Source organism: Thunnus thynnus, chromosome 2 (assembly GCF_963924715.1).
Source record: "Thunnus thynnus chromosome 2, fThuThy2.1, whole genome shotgun sequence".
Taxonomy (NCBI): domain Eukaryota; kingdom Metazoa; phylum Chordata; class Actinopteri; order Scombriformes; family Scombridae; genus Thunnus; species Thunnus thynnus.
Window position 1 is genome coordinate 13,251,368 of NC_089518.1, and position 18,993 is coordinate 13,270,360.

General features: G+C 39.4%; 1 protein-coding gene across 2 annotated transcripts; it reads right to left on the reverse strand.

The window, feature by feature from the left end:
• On the reverse strand, positions 1-6,513 carry klhl22 (kelch-like family member 22). Of its 2 annotated transcripts, none has more exons than XM_067604244.1 (7): positions 5,719-6,513; positions 4,526-4,691; positions 4,128-4,439; positions 3,571-3,974; positions 2,577-2,769; positions 2,176-2,409; positions 1-1,639 (listed from the first exon to the last, which is right to left on the reverse strand). In XM_067604244.1, exons 1-7 carry the CDS (start codon positions 5,952-5,954, stop codon positions 1,298-1,300), a joined length of 1,887 nt encoding a protein of 628 aa, XP_067460345.1. In that variant the 5' UTR covers positions 5,955-6,513; the 3' UTR covers positions 1-1,297. The 2 variants fall into 2 exon arrangements, with proteins under 2 accessions (XP_067460345.1, XP_067460336.1); XM_067604235.1 differs by having other exon boundaries at positions 4,116-4,439.
• Between the last annotated feature and the right edge of the window lie 12,480 nt (positions 6,514-18,993).

The window sequence follows — 18,993 nt, forward strand, 5'->3', positions numbered from 1 at the left end:
TGTATTACCAATTTTATTAAATTTGAAAACTTACCTCATGAATAGGATACTAAATTTGCATATCTTGTGTGACAGTGTGTTGTGATACTTTTTTTTTTTTTTTATGACATAACTCATACGGAAAAAAGAAGCACATTCAAAAACAGACTTGTTCTTGGAATTTTTCTACAACAGAGAAACAAAGGGTGCATAGTGAAGCGGGAGTCATTAAACTTCTTCTCTGCCAATATTGAACAGCGTAACCATGAGCGGGGCAACAAACAGAAGAGCAGAGCAAAACAGAACAGAAATACTCTAAAACTAATCTTCATTGTGCTCTTTGGATCCTGTCATGGAATAGCTTACACAGTATGAGTCATAGATGAACGAAAGGATACAACAACAACAACAAAAAAAAATACCATATGGGTTTGCTTTTCATCACACAAACATCAAGACATGGTGCTAATTCATTTAAAGAAATGGCAACATATTGTGATTTGAGGTCTACAACCTTTAGCACCAGTGCCTCATCATTCACGCACGAATATAAATCAGTTCAACAATGTTTTTTTTTTTAAAACAAATTGTGATATCTGAGGCACAAAACCAAAGGCTAATCTCCACCCAAAAAAAGACATTTATAAACATAAAAAGCACAATTCACAATATAAGTTCAGGATTTTAACCAGAAAAATGAGGCACAATGTTAAAATTTCATGATGACCCAGTAGTGCGGATGTGATGATACATCTGATGTACTTCCTGGCATTAGCCAGAAACTGCCAGGTTGGAGAAGTAGTAATTCACAAAAACTGACCTTTAGCTGACTGACCTATTAGGGTGAATGCTCCCCCTAACCCTAGCTGCCGGTAATACAGTAGTAACCAAATCTAAAACAAAGATCTATTTTAAAAATGTTCAAAAAAACAACTATGGGCAGCTGAGATATTCTCCATATTGCATAGCCAGTAGTCTTCACTGCTTTATTTCACTTGAAGATATAAAGGTTCTCTCTGCAGGAAATAATCAGGGATCAGCAACAAACAGTAACATTAACGTTTGAGCAGATAAATAATTTATGGACGGAGTGTGATTATCTGAAGAGATATCTGAGTAACAAAAAGTGCACAAAGGTCTTAAATGACACTTTGGTTCAGAGGCACTCAAAGTGGTCAACATGCATGAAGGACACAATGCTGCCGTAACCACTGCCACAAAAGTATCCTTAAGGTACTTCAGATTCAACATGCTGAATAAGAAAAGTGCATGACAGTCTCCAGTGCTCATACTATAGATTCAGTTCATTCTCTGCAGGTCAGTCCTCACTCGAGTCCTCTGAGTTGTCGTTGTCCACCTCTTCCCATGAAGCCTTGGTGCGTTGCTCCCAGCTCCTGGCCTGTGCAATCACAGCGGGGGGCATGAGCACCACGCAGGCTGCCAGGCCGGAGACACGCTCTTTAAACTCTGTCTCATTCTCCCACTCATCTGTGTCGGTGTTGAACACGTGGACATATTTCATCCTGTCGCCTTTGTCGTGAGAGCGTCCGCCCAGTATGTAGATACGATTGTCCAGTACAGCCACACCAGGTTCCCCGTGTCCACTGGGGAGAGGGCTCAGTAAAGACCAAGAGTTGGCTGTGGGGTTAAAGCATGCCACCTGAAAGAAAGAAAAGAAAAAAAATAGAGAAAATGAATTATTCTCTAGCTCATAAAAATCGCTATCCAGACAGTAATAACCTCTGTAAAAAGGTGCCGCTCTGTCTTGAACAAAAGTCAATTAAATTAATTAAAACCACTGGCTTTTACCACACAAAAGCCTTCATCAGCATGTAAAATGAGGTTTGAGTCAACAGACTGTGGAATATTTTCCAATTGACATTCATAAGACGGCTGAGAGTGTGGGGAGGTCAAGAGGAAGGAGAACTTTGGGACATAAAAGTTTGACCACATTTGAAAAGCAAATGGAAAAAACACACAAAAAGAAATATGTTATGTAATGTCATCTTCAAGAATAAAAACTGAAAGAAAAGCAAGTAGATCTGATTTGAATATAAAAAAAATGAGGGTAGAAAAACAGGAGTGCACAAGACATCATTTTATAGTCCATGAAAGACGTTGAGAGCGCTGTTTACCAGTGTAAACAAAGCCTTCAGTGTGCAGCATAAACGCCACTCATGACTTGTGACATTGTACCTTAAGGACATCACGCCGGTATCCATGCTCATCATTGCTTCCCCCAATGACATAAGCACGTCCGTTAACAGCGGCCATGCCGTGCCACGCCCGTTCCACCGGCCCCTCTGCACATCCTGTCCAGTGGTTGGCCGCAGGGTCAAAACAGTAGGTCTCTCTAAGGTACGCCATTCCTCTGCGCCCACATGTTATATAGATTTTCCCATCCACCACTGCTCCAGCATGGGCGTAAACCTAGAGAGAAGGTTAGACAAGTATTCAGGGAAACTCAAGCAAAGAGGGAATACCTGGTATGGACCAGGAAAGCACCATAAACAGTGGTGAGTATGTAGCACCATCATGTGGATTAAGACAGTATTACATGAAATCTTTTTCCATCTTTCAGCTCTCTATTCTCATACCTCTCTCTTGAGGGATGACACAAATTCCCACATGTTGGTGTGTGGGTCGTAGCGCTCCACAGTGTCCAGCTCATTGCTGTAGTCTCGCCCTCCAATGGCGTATATATGGCCACCCACCACGCAAACACAATGGTCAGCATGCTGCTGCTGGAGAGGCTGGATAGTGTTCCAGCTGTTGTGACGAGGATCGTATCTGCAAAGAACGGACAACTCTCATAGCAGCAGAAGAAATATGTCTTCAGAATATCGGTCAGCTGTGTGTAAATGTGTGCGCAAAGTACAGATCGAATCAAATGGAACATGAACTCGATCGGAAGGAGCAACAGAGAGCACGCTATCACAACAGAACTCTCAGTTCATTTTTTATATTAGTGTTTTTCACCACAAGGTCCATTTCGTATCTGTTCTGTTTATCCAGGTGTCATAGAATGTAGATGTTCACATTCCCAATTTTTTTTCTGAGCACTTTTAAATCTCCTGATGAAGATCATGTGACATAATAGAAAGCTGCAGAACAGCTGTTTAAGAAAGGAACTGAATTAACTGAAGGTTAAAATGAACTCTGAAAGTCCATAAAGTGCTCTGGGAAAACAGGAACTGCAATATCTACAATTCCATGACAAATGGGAAAACACAATCTGCTGATGAAGATCATGTGATATTTGAAAGCTCCAGAACAGCTAATAAAAAGTCCTTGTGGTGAGACTGTTTGCTCAAATTTAATTTTAGTTTGTCTGCAAAATACAAACAATCCATTAATCAAATATCTAGTTGTCAGAAAATGGGAAGACAACTATTTTGATAGATTACACAATGTATTTGAAGACATTTATCACTATTTTATGACATTTCATAGACTGAACACTTAATTTATTAATAAAAAAATATCAAACAATGGTGAAAATAATTGGTAGTTGCAGCCCTAGACTAAACATGAACCAGTCAACAGATCTGTTTCCATTTGAAAATAATAAACATTATGATGGGATCTCACCTCCAGCAGCGGGTCTCTGCAAGAAACCCACTGGTGTTCTTGTCTCCCCCGATAAGATAGACAAAGTTGTTCAGCACAGCGATGCCCTGGTTGGACATTCGGGGTGCGTGAGCTGCAGTGAGAGTCCTCCACTCCCTCCAGCTTGGGTGGAACACCTGAAACAAGCGGTCGTTGTCTGTGTGCGAGGTGAACATCCCCCCAAAGCCCAAGATACAGTGGAAGGTGGACCTCGGCTGGGTGAGAGGACTCTGCAGGATGGGCTGCCAGATCTCCTGCTCATGGTAACGCAGGGCAGCTGAAACAAAATCCTTTAATGGACACTGGTTCAGTTTCCCATACAACCTCTGCAATACTTGTTTCTCAATCAGGCAGAAACGTACAGCTTCAAGCATCTTGAGACTGTCCTGTGGGTCAGAAAGATTAAAAGAAAATTAGTTCAAGGCAAATAAATCTTTGACAAAATGTGAGTAAAACTAAGCAGGTACATCTGCTTCTTGCCCAGTAGTGTGTATCTGGAGAGATGAGTAAAAAAAATGCAGACGCACCTTCAGACTGACCTGCAAGTACACCTGGTCAGTTTCCACCTGCTCAGGACTGTAGTGGTAGTAAAGCGCTGCCTCGTACACTTCGTTCTCACTGTTCACCTGAAGCTCGTTACTGCACAGAGCTCTGAATACTTCGTCTTGAGGGAGCTGTCGGTACACGTCGGCTCGAGACAAAGTCTGGATGTTCCTTAGCATGTAGGAGTGCATCCTGGCATTCAGCTGCTGAAGACCGTAGAGATCAGCGAGATGATGCACCTCTAAAATGTTGCTCTCGTCCAGCCAGGAGAAGAGGAAATCACAGCAGAAGCCGATGACGTTCTCAATCTTGAAAACACAGAAGGGCAAAGATTAGCTCAAATAAATAAATACTGAAAAAATGTAATTCTGCAGAAGAACAACAAGTATCCTACCTGCACCAGTGTGGCAGCTATCAGGACTTCCTGCACACACTCTGGGTCTAAATCAATCTCTGAAGTGTAAATGTAGTCAAGTATTTTTTTCATGGCCATGTGGGATACTCCGTGAATTGGGATCTCCTTTTGCTGTGTCTCCCGGAGGCCTCCAGCAAACATCCCCCTGGTGGAGAACAGAAACACATTGTTAGATGGTTTATGTTTACTTTAAATCATTTTAAACTAAATATTTCATATTTAGGGACAAGCTGGTGTTCTAAGATGCATACTACATAAGCAGAATGCCAAGAAAGGATTGTGAAAAGGTGAGGTGAGCAATTTAAATGCTCCCCTCCTGAGATTTTTAGCACCAATCAGAAAACCTTCCTATGCTTTCAACCAAAATTTTGTTGAATACACTGGGCTTCAGTTGTTATACCTATCACCTGCAGGTGCAATTCACATTCTTTAGCACAAAAGCATATCTGTAAAAGGATGTTAATGTCTTATCTTTACCTACTTTTAACATTATTACCAGGCATCAGAAACACCCATCAGAAGCATCTTCTTCTACCCCTGTACACCCCTATTCTTTGACTTCATATTTAATATATCCATCTGTGTCACTCCTCTACATTAAGTATGCTTCTGGACATCAGTGATTGTATCTGTGACCTACTTTATATTGTTCACAGAAGCTGGAGGTTCATTTACGTCATGATGGAAGTAAACACAAACCACAAAGTAAGCCAGAAATGTGCACACCAGTACTGATCATATGACACTATTGATAAGCTGCAGGCGAACAGGAAAAACTGTGTTCAAAAATGGACTGCACCAAGCCGCGGCTGTGTCTTGTGACACGGGACTGCACACACCTGCACTCACTGAGTATACTGTGCAAATGTGTATGTGTAAATGGAGACAGGAATAAAATAAATCAGCTTGTGTCAGTGGGGATATATTTAGTTGCCTGGAGGCCTCTGCTCATTTGGTCATGGTCAGAGCTACAAATACGAGTGCTGCTATATACAGTATGTACTCCCTGATTTTCCTGGTTTCATGTTGAGTGGCATCTGTAGATGAGTGAAAAAGTGAGGCCTCTATGGTAGTAACTATTATTGTTGTTATTTTATTTTTGCCTGCGACACACCTGACATACAAACGAAAGTGAAAGCACACACAACAAGCAGACCTGCTGTGAGTTTTACCTAAAGTAGTCGCAGGAGGCTGCCAGAAGTATACGGTGAGCTTGGATGGGTCGACCCTCCACCAGCAGCACCACATCAAACAGGATGCCACTTTGTCTGAGAGCCAGCAGGCCCTCCAGCAGGCTGCGGGAATGGGCTGAACTTCTGTAGGTCTGTCGGCCCGGGCGGCCTGGGGAGCCAGCTCGTCCTACCTCTCCATCCTCAGCCATGGCACGACACTGATGTTCAGGCTTCATTACTCTTATCTGTCTAGTACTAACATCATACGACGTATTTCTTACATAGTTTTTAAAAGACTCATGTAACAACTGTTGTCGACATGCAGAGCAATAACACAAACAGGAAGGGGAGGAGAAGCAGCTTGTCAAAGAAGGGTGGTTACGGTTGCTTGAAAATGTCACTGCATAGGTGCAAGTTATAAACACGGTTAACGCTTTCGCTTTGTACACATAGCTATTGGAAAGACGCGAAACTATACAGTTACAAACACGTCCTACTGTCGACCTACTATTAGCTGCTACTGCGCAGCTAAACCGTCAGCTAATGTTAATGTAGTTTAATCGGTTAGATCAACTAGCAGCAGGCTAGCAGCCAAATGAAACGCAATACAAAGACATTTAGCTAGACAGTAACAAGGGAAACTAAACCACTACGCGAAAACGTCTCAGTCTTCGTCAAAAACAATCCGTTCTACTGTTTGGTCAAAATAACACCAAACCCACTTTTTTGGAGAGACTAACAGTGATCGTCTGATTTTTGACATATCAAAACAACGTCTGTTTACTTTTTGGTGTCAGGCGGTGAGCTCAAACACTATTGGTCATTGTTGTCGTGATGTCCCGCCTACTTTCCAAGAACGAGCCAATCAGAAATGTCTGTCACACTGCGCAGGGACATTACAACAGGTTCAGCTTGTCTTTTAAAATAATAATTAGTGTTTATTGTTTGTACAATTTACCATTGTGGTGATGTTATGTTTTATTTAGTTTCTGATGATTTGCATACCATAAACCTTTAGTTAAAGAAATGTTATGATACTGTTACTCTCTTTGCCAAACACAAGAGGACACTGTTCTCTGCTCAAATGTTGGTAAGCCAATTTCTACTGGGTTTCTGTGTGTGCTGTCACTGCATCAGTACACCTGCTTCAGAGGTGGAAAGCAAGTCACTGTACGATTACTTTACTCTATGGTCTACTGGTTTTTTACTTAAGTTGGCTCTTTGCATTCAGTATAACTTTCCTATCCCACTACCTTTGAGGGAGGAATGTTGTTCTTTTTACCCCTCTACATCATATGTAGTTACAAGTTACTCCATAGATAGATGAGACAGTTCAACAGTATATGATACTGCTTACATTTTATTACATAAATGACTTTCTACAAGAGACCAGAAATTTTAATGATTACAACTCTAGATACTTAAATACATTTTCAATAAATACATACCTTAAGTCTTAAATGTGGGTCTTTTACTGAATGGAGTACAATGTTGCTACTTTTTCTACCATATACTGGCACCAAAAAATAACATTTTTCTTTATCTTTGAATAATACGGTTACATAACATCATCATTATCACATAATAATATAATAAGAAGAAGATTTTTCATGTGCCAAATTTCTGAAATGATTTTTTATCATTCCCGCCAACTGTTTGTTGTATTTATCATTTTTATGCCTCAAATATTTGGTCTCCATCTGATCAAACACTTTCCAGATTGATCTTCCACTGTTTGATAACTGCATGAGCTGCCAGATAGATTTCCTAAGGCAGCCAGTCATGATGCTCTTTTTATAAAATTGAGGCTTCCATATTGCTTAGGTTTTACAATCTCATTCATCTTCTGCCGCGGTTTCAATTTGCATATGTCATTTCCTGACACGAAGAGTAGAGATTTTTCCACTCGCAAAAACACAGTTGGAATAATCCATCACTTGATTTATTTTCCAGTCTAATATACATTGCCTGTAGAGTGCCTAGGCAGAGTTGAAAGAGGGGATGGCTCCCCTGGCTTTTTGTCTTGGATGTAAGAATGCCCTTTTCAAATGGAAAATCATAAGTTTTTTCCCCCTGACACATTGACTGTATTTGTCATCTGCATGAAGAAATGGTCCACTATTTCTGCCATTGCAGCTCCCTGAACAGCAAACATGCACACCACTGTAACTCCACCAAGGGTAGTTTCTTCTAGATCAGGTCTTTGTTGCGGATTTGATCAGTGTCACAATAGACCTGCAACAAGTGACTGGATGATTAATTAATTAATTGAAAGAAAATTAATCTGCCAGCTATTTAGACATTCCGTTTGTGTGAATGATTTTTAAAGTAAAAATTCCAGACATTCTCTATTTTCAGTTTTTCAAATGTGAATATTTGTTGTTTTTCTTTATCTTATGTGATAGTAGGCTGAGTATCTTTAGGTTTTGGAGAGTTGGTTGGACAAATCAAGCCATTTGATGACATCACCTTGGGCTTTACGAAATTGTGATGGGAATTTTGCACCATTTTCTGGATCAAATGATTACTCGATTAATTGAGAAAATCATCTGCAGATGAATCAATAATGAAAATAATTGTTAGTTGTAGCACTAGCCACAACCTTTTTTGGCTATTAAACATATACTGAGAGAAATACTATGGCACAGTGTTACAATGGCAACAGACATAACCTGGAAAAATACAGAATATCACTCATCAGTCACTGACATGAAGTAATGCTAAAAAAGATATTATATCTTTTAGTTTGTCCTTTGTTTGATTTCAAGTTGCTACTAATGGTGCCCATATGTATGACTGGTTTACCAGAAAGATACATCTTGATTACTTATTTTTATTGTGATATTCACTAATTATTCTGCTAATGTGCTTTGGTGTCAAATCGTCTAAGCAGTGAAAATCACACACAGATCCACACTTCCCTTTTTAATTGTTAAGCATGAATTTTAAATCATTTTCACATATTACATATTATTGTCGATTAGGCTGACATAATCACAGGGATACAATAAGTAATTAAGTTTATAAGATTGTGTTGGTGCTCTTGTTGTTGTGACGTCAGTCAAGGTGAAACTCTTAAATCATGCTGTCTGATTTTGTTTCTGGAGGTCACAGAGAGCCTGGTTTGCTATTACTGAGAGTAGAAAATTCCAGCACATTAGCAGTGAACTGTCTCCTCTCATCAGGAAAAGGCTGTGCAGCAGGCGCACCACGAGACGGAAGAAGAAATGACAAACGAATTAAAACAAAATGGGCTGCATTTACAGAATTAACTGTCAAGCTATGCAGTACTACAAACAGACTTTAAAAATGTTGGCAACGGCAGTTAACAAGACTTGAATGACCTTGAGCTTTTATGAGCATCCTGTTACACAGATCTGGCAATTGTTGACCTTTACTCAAATTATTACAGAAGGAAACCATCTGTAGTGCCATTGTTGCCATCCTGTGATCCGGAGAGTTTGTGAGTAGCAAGGAAGGTTATCTGTGTTATGGGCACAATGGGCTCTAAAATGGAATAGACTGGTGTGGCAGGTTGTTGGAAATCGTGGGTGTACCAGTTATGCTCTACAGCATGGCTGTATGCTGCATCTGATAAGGGAAGAAACTGGCAGACCAGAGGACAATACGACTGATTAGTTTGGGAGAGCAGAGAACCAGTGGTGCCATTCATTCTGTCCGCATCACATCCAACATGGTCTCCATGCCAACTACTCACCATCATTCATGAAGCACAGGAGGACTTGAGTGGCAACTTATGGCACAAAAAAAAGACTTTACTATCAAAGTCGCATGCACACTTGACGTGAACGAACAGCCTCTCCATTTACAATATTTTCTTCAACTAATTGTAATTTTTTAAAGTAGTCAGGAGTAGAGTGAATCTGTTGCTAAGAGTAAATATTGCAATTAAAATGTCAAAACTGGACAGTCCATTAAGGAAAAGGAGCAGTGTGAAATGTACTGTGTCCACTGTATTATACACACTTCAGGGTCTTTGATTCGTAAGTTGAATGGACGATTGTAAAGTGACTGAGGTGCGGTCCTGGCAGGTGCAATTTTGCCATGGCTGCTCAATGATTGTGAAGCGAGCAATCAATTTTCCTCTGCACCAAAATCCTGTAACACAACAACTTCCAGCACTGCTGTTTGATGAAGCCTGCCAAGCGTCTGTACTGTTTACTGTAAGATGGCAGCCACTGGGTGATACATAATTCTCCTCAAATGATTAACAGCAGGGGGTCATTTACACTGCCACAGGATTTGGACAGAATGTCTCAGTATATTTCATTGTGGTTATGAATCATTTTCTGACAAATTGCAAATGCACTCCATTGGGACATTCTCAGAAAAAATGCAATATTTAGTCTGTATTCAGTCAGGAATCAGGATAATTAAAATTACATGAAAAAATATTGACAATTATTGTTTAACTAATAGAAAGTCTCAAGTCCGCTGAAGTCTCTCTCTTCCTTGGGTATGTCTTTCACTGAGGTCAGAGTCATTTTTGGAAAAGGCTAGGGCATTTCCACGTCCCACTGGGGAATTAGAGAAAACAAACCAATGGTGCTGAAATATTTAAGCCTTCCTACAGTATGTGCTGTTCTACAGGATACAAGGATTGTTTATTAGGCAAATAACAAAGCATAAGCTTAAGTAAAATCATCTATTTTATTCTGGTCACTTGCTTGTCCCTTATCTAAAGATTGTAAATGGCTGGACAGCAGCTTTATGGCTTCATGAGGAAGGCAGAGGGCAGACCATCTTTTTCTTTTTCACACATGGCAGGAAAATGCCATTTCCCAGTGGAAAGTATTATACAAGACAGCAAGCAGGGACCTGATAGCACCAGATAGCTCGTCTGGACTGTGCTTTGACAGCCGCTCTCAAAGGGAAGGTTTGGTCTGTGTCACATACAGTTTGCCTACACTGCTAATGGAATATCAGAGGCAATGGAAATAGCTTTATGTCTTTGCATGGCTTCATACTGACATGAAATGATTAATTTACATTCATGCTCATCAAAGCATATTCAGTGTGCATTTTCTGTGTGATTTCATAAGTGTTTCAGAATCACAGCCAAGTACAGTAACCCTGGAAACTGCCGTCTTCTCCAACACTTACAATTAAGCCAAGTAGAAAGGGACTGATGGTGGAACAAATTTTAACTGGGATATAGCTTAACTGTGGCCATTAACCTGAGTGGGCGGTTGGACATATCTGCCATGTGTCAGTGGATCTGGACTCATATTGAACAGTGCTTCTGGGAATCAGTAGCAACTTGCTGTCCTCCCTCTATCACGTTATGCTGCCTCTGAATTCAGTTTCCACCTCTTGCTATTGGGATGTGGGCTATTCTGGGGTGTGACATCCACCGACTTATTCACTGTGACAACGTTAGTGTAAATTCTGAATCATATGCCGACGCCAAGGAACACTGAGGGAAAAGCGAGACAGTAAAAAGAATCGTCTGTGCCTCACACAGATGTGACTGGAGCTGAGTAGAATACTTATGTGGTTTTAGAAAGCAGGAAGGACATGCAGAACATTTATATGAATTAAAGGAGGAAGGTCAGCAGGTCTAATGCACACTGGATTGAATCTACCTTTCGTTCTGCTAATGCAATTGTGTTTTAATAAACCCCCATCTCAGGCCCCTCTCTGTCTATTTCTCTCTCTCCATAGTTCTTCTTTCTTTTCACTTCTTCAAATCAGTTCATACCACTATAAAAAATGTTATTCTTAAGGTGCTGTGTACCAAAAATGAAATCAATGTATTTTCTTAGCTTTGTTTTCACCTCATACTTGGCTGGACTTAATGGTCCATTACTAGAACAGTCGTGACTTGGAAACGTATTGGGATTGAAATTGGAGAAATGATGTGTCAATACTGGGTTTAACTTTATAGTTTGACATTTAGAAGCTTGGCATGAATACTGGAAACAAGGAGAAACACTTAGCCTGGCTCATTCATTAACCCATTATATTTAGTTTGTTTAACATGTACAAATATGTTGTGGTTTTGCTGGATTATTTCTTAGCCAGTAATGTCCTGTCAGGTAAACAGTGGAGACTCCAGGAAGTTACTGCCCCTGGCCAAGATGTCTGGCACATAACCTTTCTTACCTACAACGTGGTGTGTTTACTCTTTGGTTTTTGTACAGGTTAAACAAATGAGATGGAATTTGTCAATCAGTGAGCTTTAGAGTTGCTGGATGGCAGACTTTGTTACCTTTGGATAGAGCAAGACTAGCTGTTTCCCCCTGTTGCTAGTTTTATGTTAGGCTAAGCTATTCAGCTCCTGGCTGTAGCTTCATAATTAGCAGATAGATATAAGAGTGGTATTTATATTATTCTCATCTAACTCTTAGTGTCAGTAAGAAAGAAAATAGGATTTCCCAAACAGTTGAACTACTTTATTACTACTGTAATCATACTACACGTATAGACCACTATGTTTATACTATTTTTAATCATAATTATCAGGCTTCTCTCCTGTGGAACTATCTTCCAGACTCGGTCCGGGAGGCAGACACCCTCTCTACAGTTTAAGAGAAGGCTTAAAACTTTCCTTTTTGATAAAGCTTATAGTTAGGGCCGGCCAGGCTTGCCTTGGACCAGCCCTTAGTTATGTTGCTATAGGCCTAGACTGCCGGGGGACTTCCCATGATGCACTGAGCTCCTCTCTTCTCCTCCTCCTCTCCATCTGTATGCATTCATGTACCATTAATGCATATTAATAACTTGGCTTCTTTCCCGGAGTTTTTGTGCTTTCTCGTCTCACAAGAAAATCCAGAGTCTGAGGGGATGGTGGCGTGGTCTGGTGGGTGTCCTGCCTCGACACCTTGTCCTGCTATTATTGCTCTTATTATTAGTCATATCTCTATTATTATTATCATTGTTATTGTTATAATTGTTATTATGCTTCTCTGTGTCTCTCAACCCCCTCTCAACCTCCCTCCTTCTTTCTTTCTCAATCCAACCAGTCAAGGCAGATGGCCGCCCACCTAGAGCCTGGTTCTGCTTGTTTCTTCCCGTTAAAGGGGAGTTTTTCCTTCCTCATGGGGGAATTGTTGGGTCTCAAATTCAGTTTGATCAATTGTTATAATTTGGCACTATATAAATAAAATTGAATTGAATTGAATTGAATAATTGTGAGGTATATAAGCTATAAAGCTGAAATAATTTTTTTTTTTTTGGAGTTGTGTTTGTGGCCACCTGATGAATGTCCAGTCCAAAGGCCAGTATTCCCTCTCCTTTCAGCTCTGTTTTGCCTCCACCACCCTACTGAGGGAAATATATGGCCTTCTCAGCGGCTAAATGCTCCGCTATGTTTACCATCTAGTCACTAACTATATCTGTCTGGTGTCTGGTGCTGGGCAGGTAGCGTGTCTGAGCTTTTTCATGGAAAAAAGCTGCCTGCTGTGGGTGAAAACAAGGTTGATGAGAGCAGTGAAACTGAACCAACACAATATAGTTGTGGGTCGTAAAACCAAAATGAGCTGAAAGAAGCCAAAATGTAACAGAGCGGACAGTAACTGCAGAGTGAAGTAATTCTCTGTGGGTTCTTCACTATGAGCAACCTCTTTCACATTACATGTCATTTGATCTACTTTAATTATAACAATTGAGTACTTACAAATGACTTACAGTAGATTAAAGTCCAAGTAAAGATATGAACTACTGAAAGTACAATGCAGTTGCCTATGTTGGAAAACCTTTACATTTTACAGTATACGAGCTGTGTTTATCTTCAGTACTCACCCATGTATGCTTCTCCCAAAAGTCACATTTAAACACAGGAGCATCAGGGTGAGCTCTGTGTCAGATGTGATCTGTGCAACTGATGGGGGCTGTTTGTCATGTGCAAGTACCTGAGGCATTGTGGCATTTGTTCTTGGCTGGGGTTATTTAAAGCCTCGGGGGATTTATAGGACTGTGTTGCAGTGATGGTGTCAAGGATCACTTCAACTTGGTTCATGTAAGAGGCTATAATTCTGCAGCGGAGATTGTCCTTCGCTCAATGAGTTGCTTCATGAACCCAACGCGTATGGATTTAGGGTTGCAATGAGGGAAGAGCTGAAAAAAGAGCCACATGATCAATATGCTTTCACTGTGTCAGTTTTTGATTTTAATTGACTTGAAAAGTTGAAAAGATGGATTAGACTCCAGCTGTATTCAGATTTTGTATTGTTAGCTGTCAGCTTTTCAGGCCAATCAAAATCCAGGGGTAATTTTGCTGCTTGTATGAGGTAATCTATAGAGAAACAAAGGACAGATCAAAATAATGTTGCCCATTGATTTTCCCATTCTTGTATTGCATTGTTTGGGTTCTTTTTTGTTCTTTTGTTCTTTCTCTTGTTCTCAATAAAGAAAAACAACCATCCTATATCACATCATAAATATCACACAGTAATCATGTCACATACAAAACACATCACATAAAATTACACATAAATTCAGATACACATCGCTGGTCAGCACCATTTTCAACAGAGCTGCCACATCTCTGAAGGACAATATGTGCAGCATTGATTTATTAGTGTATCAATGAATAAATGTAAATATTATCAATGATGCTGTTCTCTACCTTATATAACCTGCACATACATGTATGCATAAGGTATCACTGCCTGACATGTGGTGATACAGTATTTATGCTATAAAGAATATGTGACTAGCAGTATAAAATGTCAGGACAGAATAATATCCTCATGGTCATCATTGTGAGTGACTGTAAATCCTTTCATATTGATCTTTTAATACACCGTAGGTGAGCAGTATACAAGGGTATGCAGTAATCCCTGAACAGATAGACCCTAGTAACATGTGGAATTTACATACAAATGTGTTATCGTGAGTGTGTAATTTGCTGCATTGTCAATAAACAGCAGGCTATATAGCTATTATTCATAAAGCCACCTTTAAAATGACGACCAAGATATTTCAACTCTGCACACTGTAAGAACGTCCCAACCTAAAGATCCCTCCAGACATGTTTTAAGACCTCTGCTTGGAGTAAGAAATTTTTTTCTGATGTTTTTTTTCCCCACAAAACAAGTTCAGTTACCTTAAAAATCCTTAAACTCTACTCCTTCTCCCTCGTTGGAAAATCCAGAAGCTATGGATATGCACACTTAAGATGTCTCCTACTTCACTGTGAAGTCCATTCTCGGTGTATGTGCACAGGAGTCTTCAGGTTTCCACATCACAATTATGTATGTTGCGTTACTGGACCATGAATGGCTCCAAACCAGTTGTGATGTCACACATCATGCTAGTAGGTGCATCCCTTAATCTCAGGTTTCCAGAGAGCACAGAGAAGCTTTCCACTTGCAGCAAATGAATGTGAAAACAGTCTTCTAGTGTCAAACTCTGCACATACGTCATTCTGCACAGTGAAGCTCAAACATCCATCTGAATAACAAGAAGCAAAACACATTGTTGAGTGGAGGCTTTAATGATAATTCAGGTAATACTAACTATTATTACATGACTCTTTGGGGCATTATATTAATACTATTATTTTGATAATAATAAAATAATTTATCTTATTATTTTATCTTTTATGTCAGGAGCTAATATCACTGAGTTCATAGTCAGGCAGAATATCTAGAGGTAAAAAGGTAGTAAAACATGTAAGGGAGAGAAATATATTTTTGACTGGCATATTATAGATATTTATTTTACTTTTTAAAATCTCACTATCATCTTTACATCACTGTATGATGCCCTCAATGAACAATAAACCTTTTTCTATATATGCAAAAGAATGCTTCCTATTGCCATATCTTAAAGGAACAGTTTGACATTTTGTGCACGTATTTGCTTTCTTGCTGAGAATTAGAGAAGATACCACTCTCATACTGTAGCCTATATGAAGCTACTGCCAGCAGCAAGCTAGCTTAGTTTAGTATAAAGACTGGAAACAAACAGCTATCTCTGCCCAAAGGTAACATAACAAACAGTTTTTTGCCTGACTTTTTCATGGCCAAACACAGTAACTTCCTGTGCCTGCTTTGTCTGGATGCCTCATGGTGATGACAGAGCCAGGCAGTCTTCGTGTTAAGCTAAGCTAACTGATTATGTTTTAAGCACTAACTTTTTCAGCTTGGATGTACAATATAAAAGCCTTTATCACAGCAGCAGTGTTGTATAGTGTTGTATAATATCACAAAAGTATACGACTTGTTGTTTCTTGCCAACATAAGATATTTCACAATGGGCAAAATATACTTGTATATATCTTGTATGTTGTATTTTTTGCAGTATACATCCTCCTTACATTCTTTCTTTAAAAAACAAGTGAACAGATGTGAACAATTGTGAAGTTACATTTCTTTCTTTGTTCTGGTTGGCTTTTAAAATCTACTTTGAAGGTCCACTGCACAGCAGAGGATACTAAAAGAGAGAGTTTTTGTTGAGACAAATAGATCACACAAAAATAGGCTGTGCACTTAAAATTTCGAGTAACGATCGCTACCCAAATACTATTAAACATGGATATGGGGAGCTGCAGCAGGGGAACAATTCATTGTTTGGGGCAGAGTACTTTATTGATTTACACTGGCAGTGACGCATAAAACTATTAACAATTTTCCCACAAGAACCACTTCTACAACTGCTGCCTTATGTAATGTGAGTCTCTCTCTGAATCCAAATATGGCCATATATTTGAATCAATTTGAATCTTAACTTGACACAGGATGGGAGTCTAAACAATTGATAGGGTGTATCGAATAAAAGACATGATCAAAGAGCAATCAAACATTGCTGTGACAGCAAGATAATGTTTCCAGAAAATATTTTCAACATGGTATCTATTCTTGTTCTTCCTCATCACCTAAAATGGAACACAACTCATCTCCTTGTTTATGCACGTGGCCTCTCTGACAGAAATGTTAGTTTTAGAAACCACATTCCCATGAGAGGTATTTGTTCTTTCTGGATTGCACAAGTTTCTCTGCTCAGCACCAGTGTGCTGAATGACTCTCAGCCCTCAACTTGTCATTTATCAATCACATTAAACTAGTGGACATGCTGTCAAAAAAAAACAAATTCATATCACCATAGAGCTCAGTTGTCCAGACATTTAAGACTTACTCAAAAAAATGTTTTCTTCTCTCCTTCCATCAGAACAACATGTTGAGAGAAAAATCAAAATGTGAGTGACAGTAGTGAAGATTGCACAAGAGGAGAAGTACAACAAATCATTCCATGTCTCAATATATTGAATAGTTGCTCATTAGGGGGTAAAAAAATCCAATCCAACACTACTCTTATCTGGCTTTTTTTCAGCATTCCTGCTATTCTCTGAAAAAATATGAGCATAGATTAATAATCTTGAGAGACTCGACACCCATGTCTGTGTCAAGTAAACACCCACAGAGCTGTTGTTGTTGGTGGCGGCAAGTCATTTCACCGTTCTGCCTTTCAGACAAACAGCTATTACTGTTCTCTCAAACAGCCTCCACTTGAAACAAGAATGTGTGGGGATCATGTGAAGAAGCAGTTAACAATCTGTTGCACAAGCGAGAGAGGTGCAAAAAAATGGGTTTAAAATAGTTCTAGGTGTCGGAGGGATCTGGACATGGATTTTAATCGTGATCGTGTCTTGGAAAAAGTGCGTGTTGCATATGCAGAGAACATAGCAGCAGTGTTATTAGTTTGCATATGAACTGCAGTATGAGTAATCAATCTGAGACATTTGACACATAATGACAAAGTTTAATGATCTTTACATGAGACATAGAAGTCAGTTTATGGCCTTTCATGCACATATCAATCAATGTACATCAGTAAGACTATTCATCAGTATTCATCGTTAAATGCTGGCAGCAGAAAATGATTTTGCTTTTTAAAATATATATTCTTCATGCATCATGTTTCATTGTAGTGTACTGGGTGACAAAAATATTCAACAGTACAAGATGATGTCTTTATATCATCTGTTAGTGACACTTGGATTCTCCTTCAGCAATCACGCTTGTCACAAGCATTTGCCCTCTCAGACTCTCAGTGTGTAGAAACTTAAAATCTGTGTCTTCTTTGAATAGTAGGGGAGAACAGGGTTGGTCGTCACATTCATTAGATGTTGCTCCCAAGGGTGCTGTAAAAAATGTTAGTAATGTTAGTATTCAGGGTTGGGGTCAGAGGTCACCTACAAGGTTATTTCAGGAGTAAAACACTTGACATTGAGGTGAGATGATGTTTAGTGTTTTTCATGTACATGTTCAATGTAAATATCCAGCTCTTCAGTGTTTCTCTCTTCTTTATACAATGGGTTTATAATAAAACAATTACCACCATTAAAAAGTATGAGGGGAGCGCTATAGTTTACATATTTTTTTTCTACAACTATATGTGGTTGTTAGCTTTGATGGTAGCAAAAATTCCAGTTGTGGATGCTTGTCACATTCTCTTCGGGTGTGGTTGTTATAGTCATGAACATTCAACATGAAATTAAACTTTTTTTAATTCATTTTTAAGATTGCCTCCATTGTTAAAAACATTTCTCCCCATTAAAATAACATAGGGACAAACAACCCCACAGTGTCTGACCACCAACCCCACAATGGGACTGGTTGTCACAAGTGCACAAGACGTATTTGACAATCCATATCTCGTGAACAGAGTAAGTTTCAGGAGAGTAAAGTCGTTGCATTCCTACCTGACACTTTAGGCTTGCATTACACACTGAAAGGGAATCTATTAAAGATGCAGTTTTTGAGGGATTCAAATGAAAGTAAAAAGAGTGACTACCAAGCCTGTTCTCCCCTATTGTTTCTGTTTATACTCCACAGCTAACTACACCGCCTGCCTGGATTAAAAATGTTGTGATGTCAGGCATTTTAAAAAGTCACCCCATATGGGAAACATAACACAGTACTATAATATACTTAACATGAATGATTTATAGGCAATGTACAGCAGTGTAATGAAGAATTCAAGTATAGAAAGGAAATGTAGCCTCCTATAGGAAATTTAAACATTACGGTACAATAATATCAGATATCTCTATATCAATATTATATTACAGTGATATTACAACGATTTCTCATTTGGGATATATGAAACTCAGCATGTGCACCTCTACAAGAGACTAAATGAATCCATCTAATGTTTTCTCACTAATGATTCTCACTAACACATTGCTTCAGGTGGGTGAAGCAGTCCATGTGTACAAATTTCGAATAACTCAATTTCCCCATTGGCCCCTGTGCGGGCGCGTGCCTGCGCGCGCGCGTGTACATGAGTGCGTGCATGCGGGCAGAG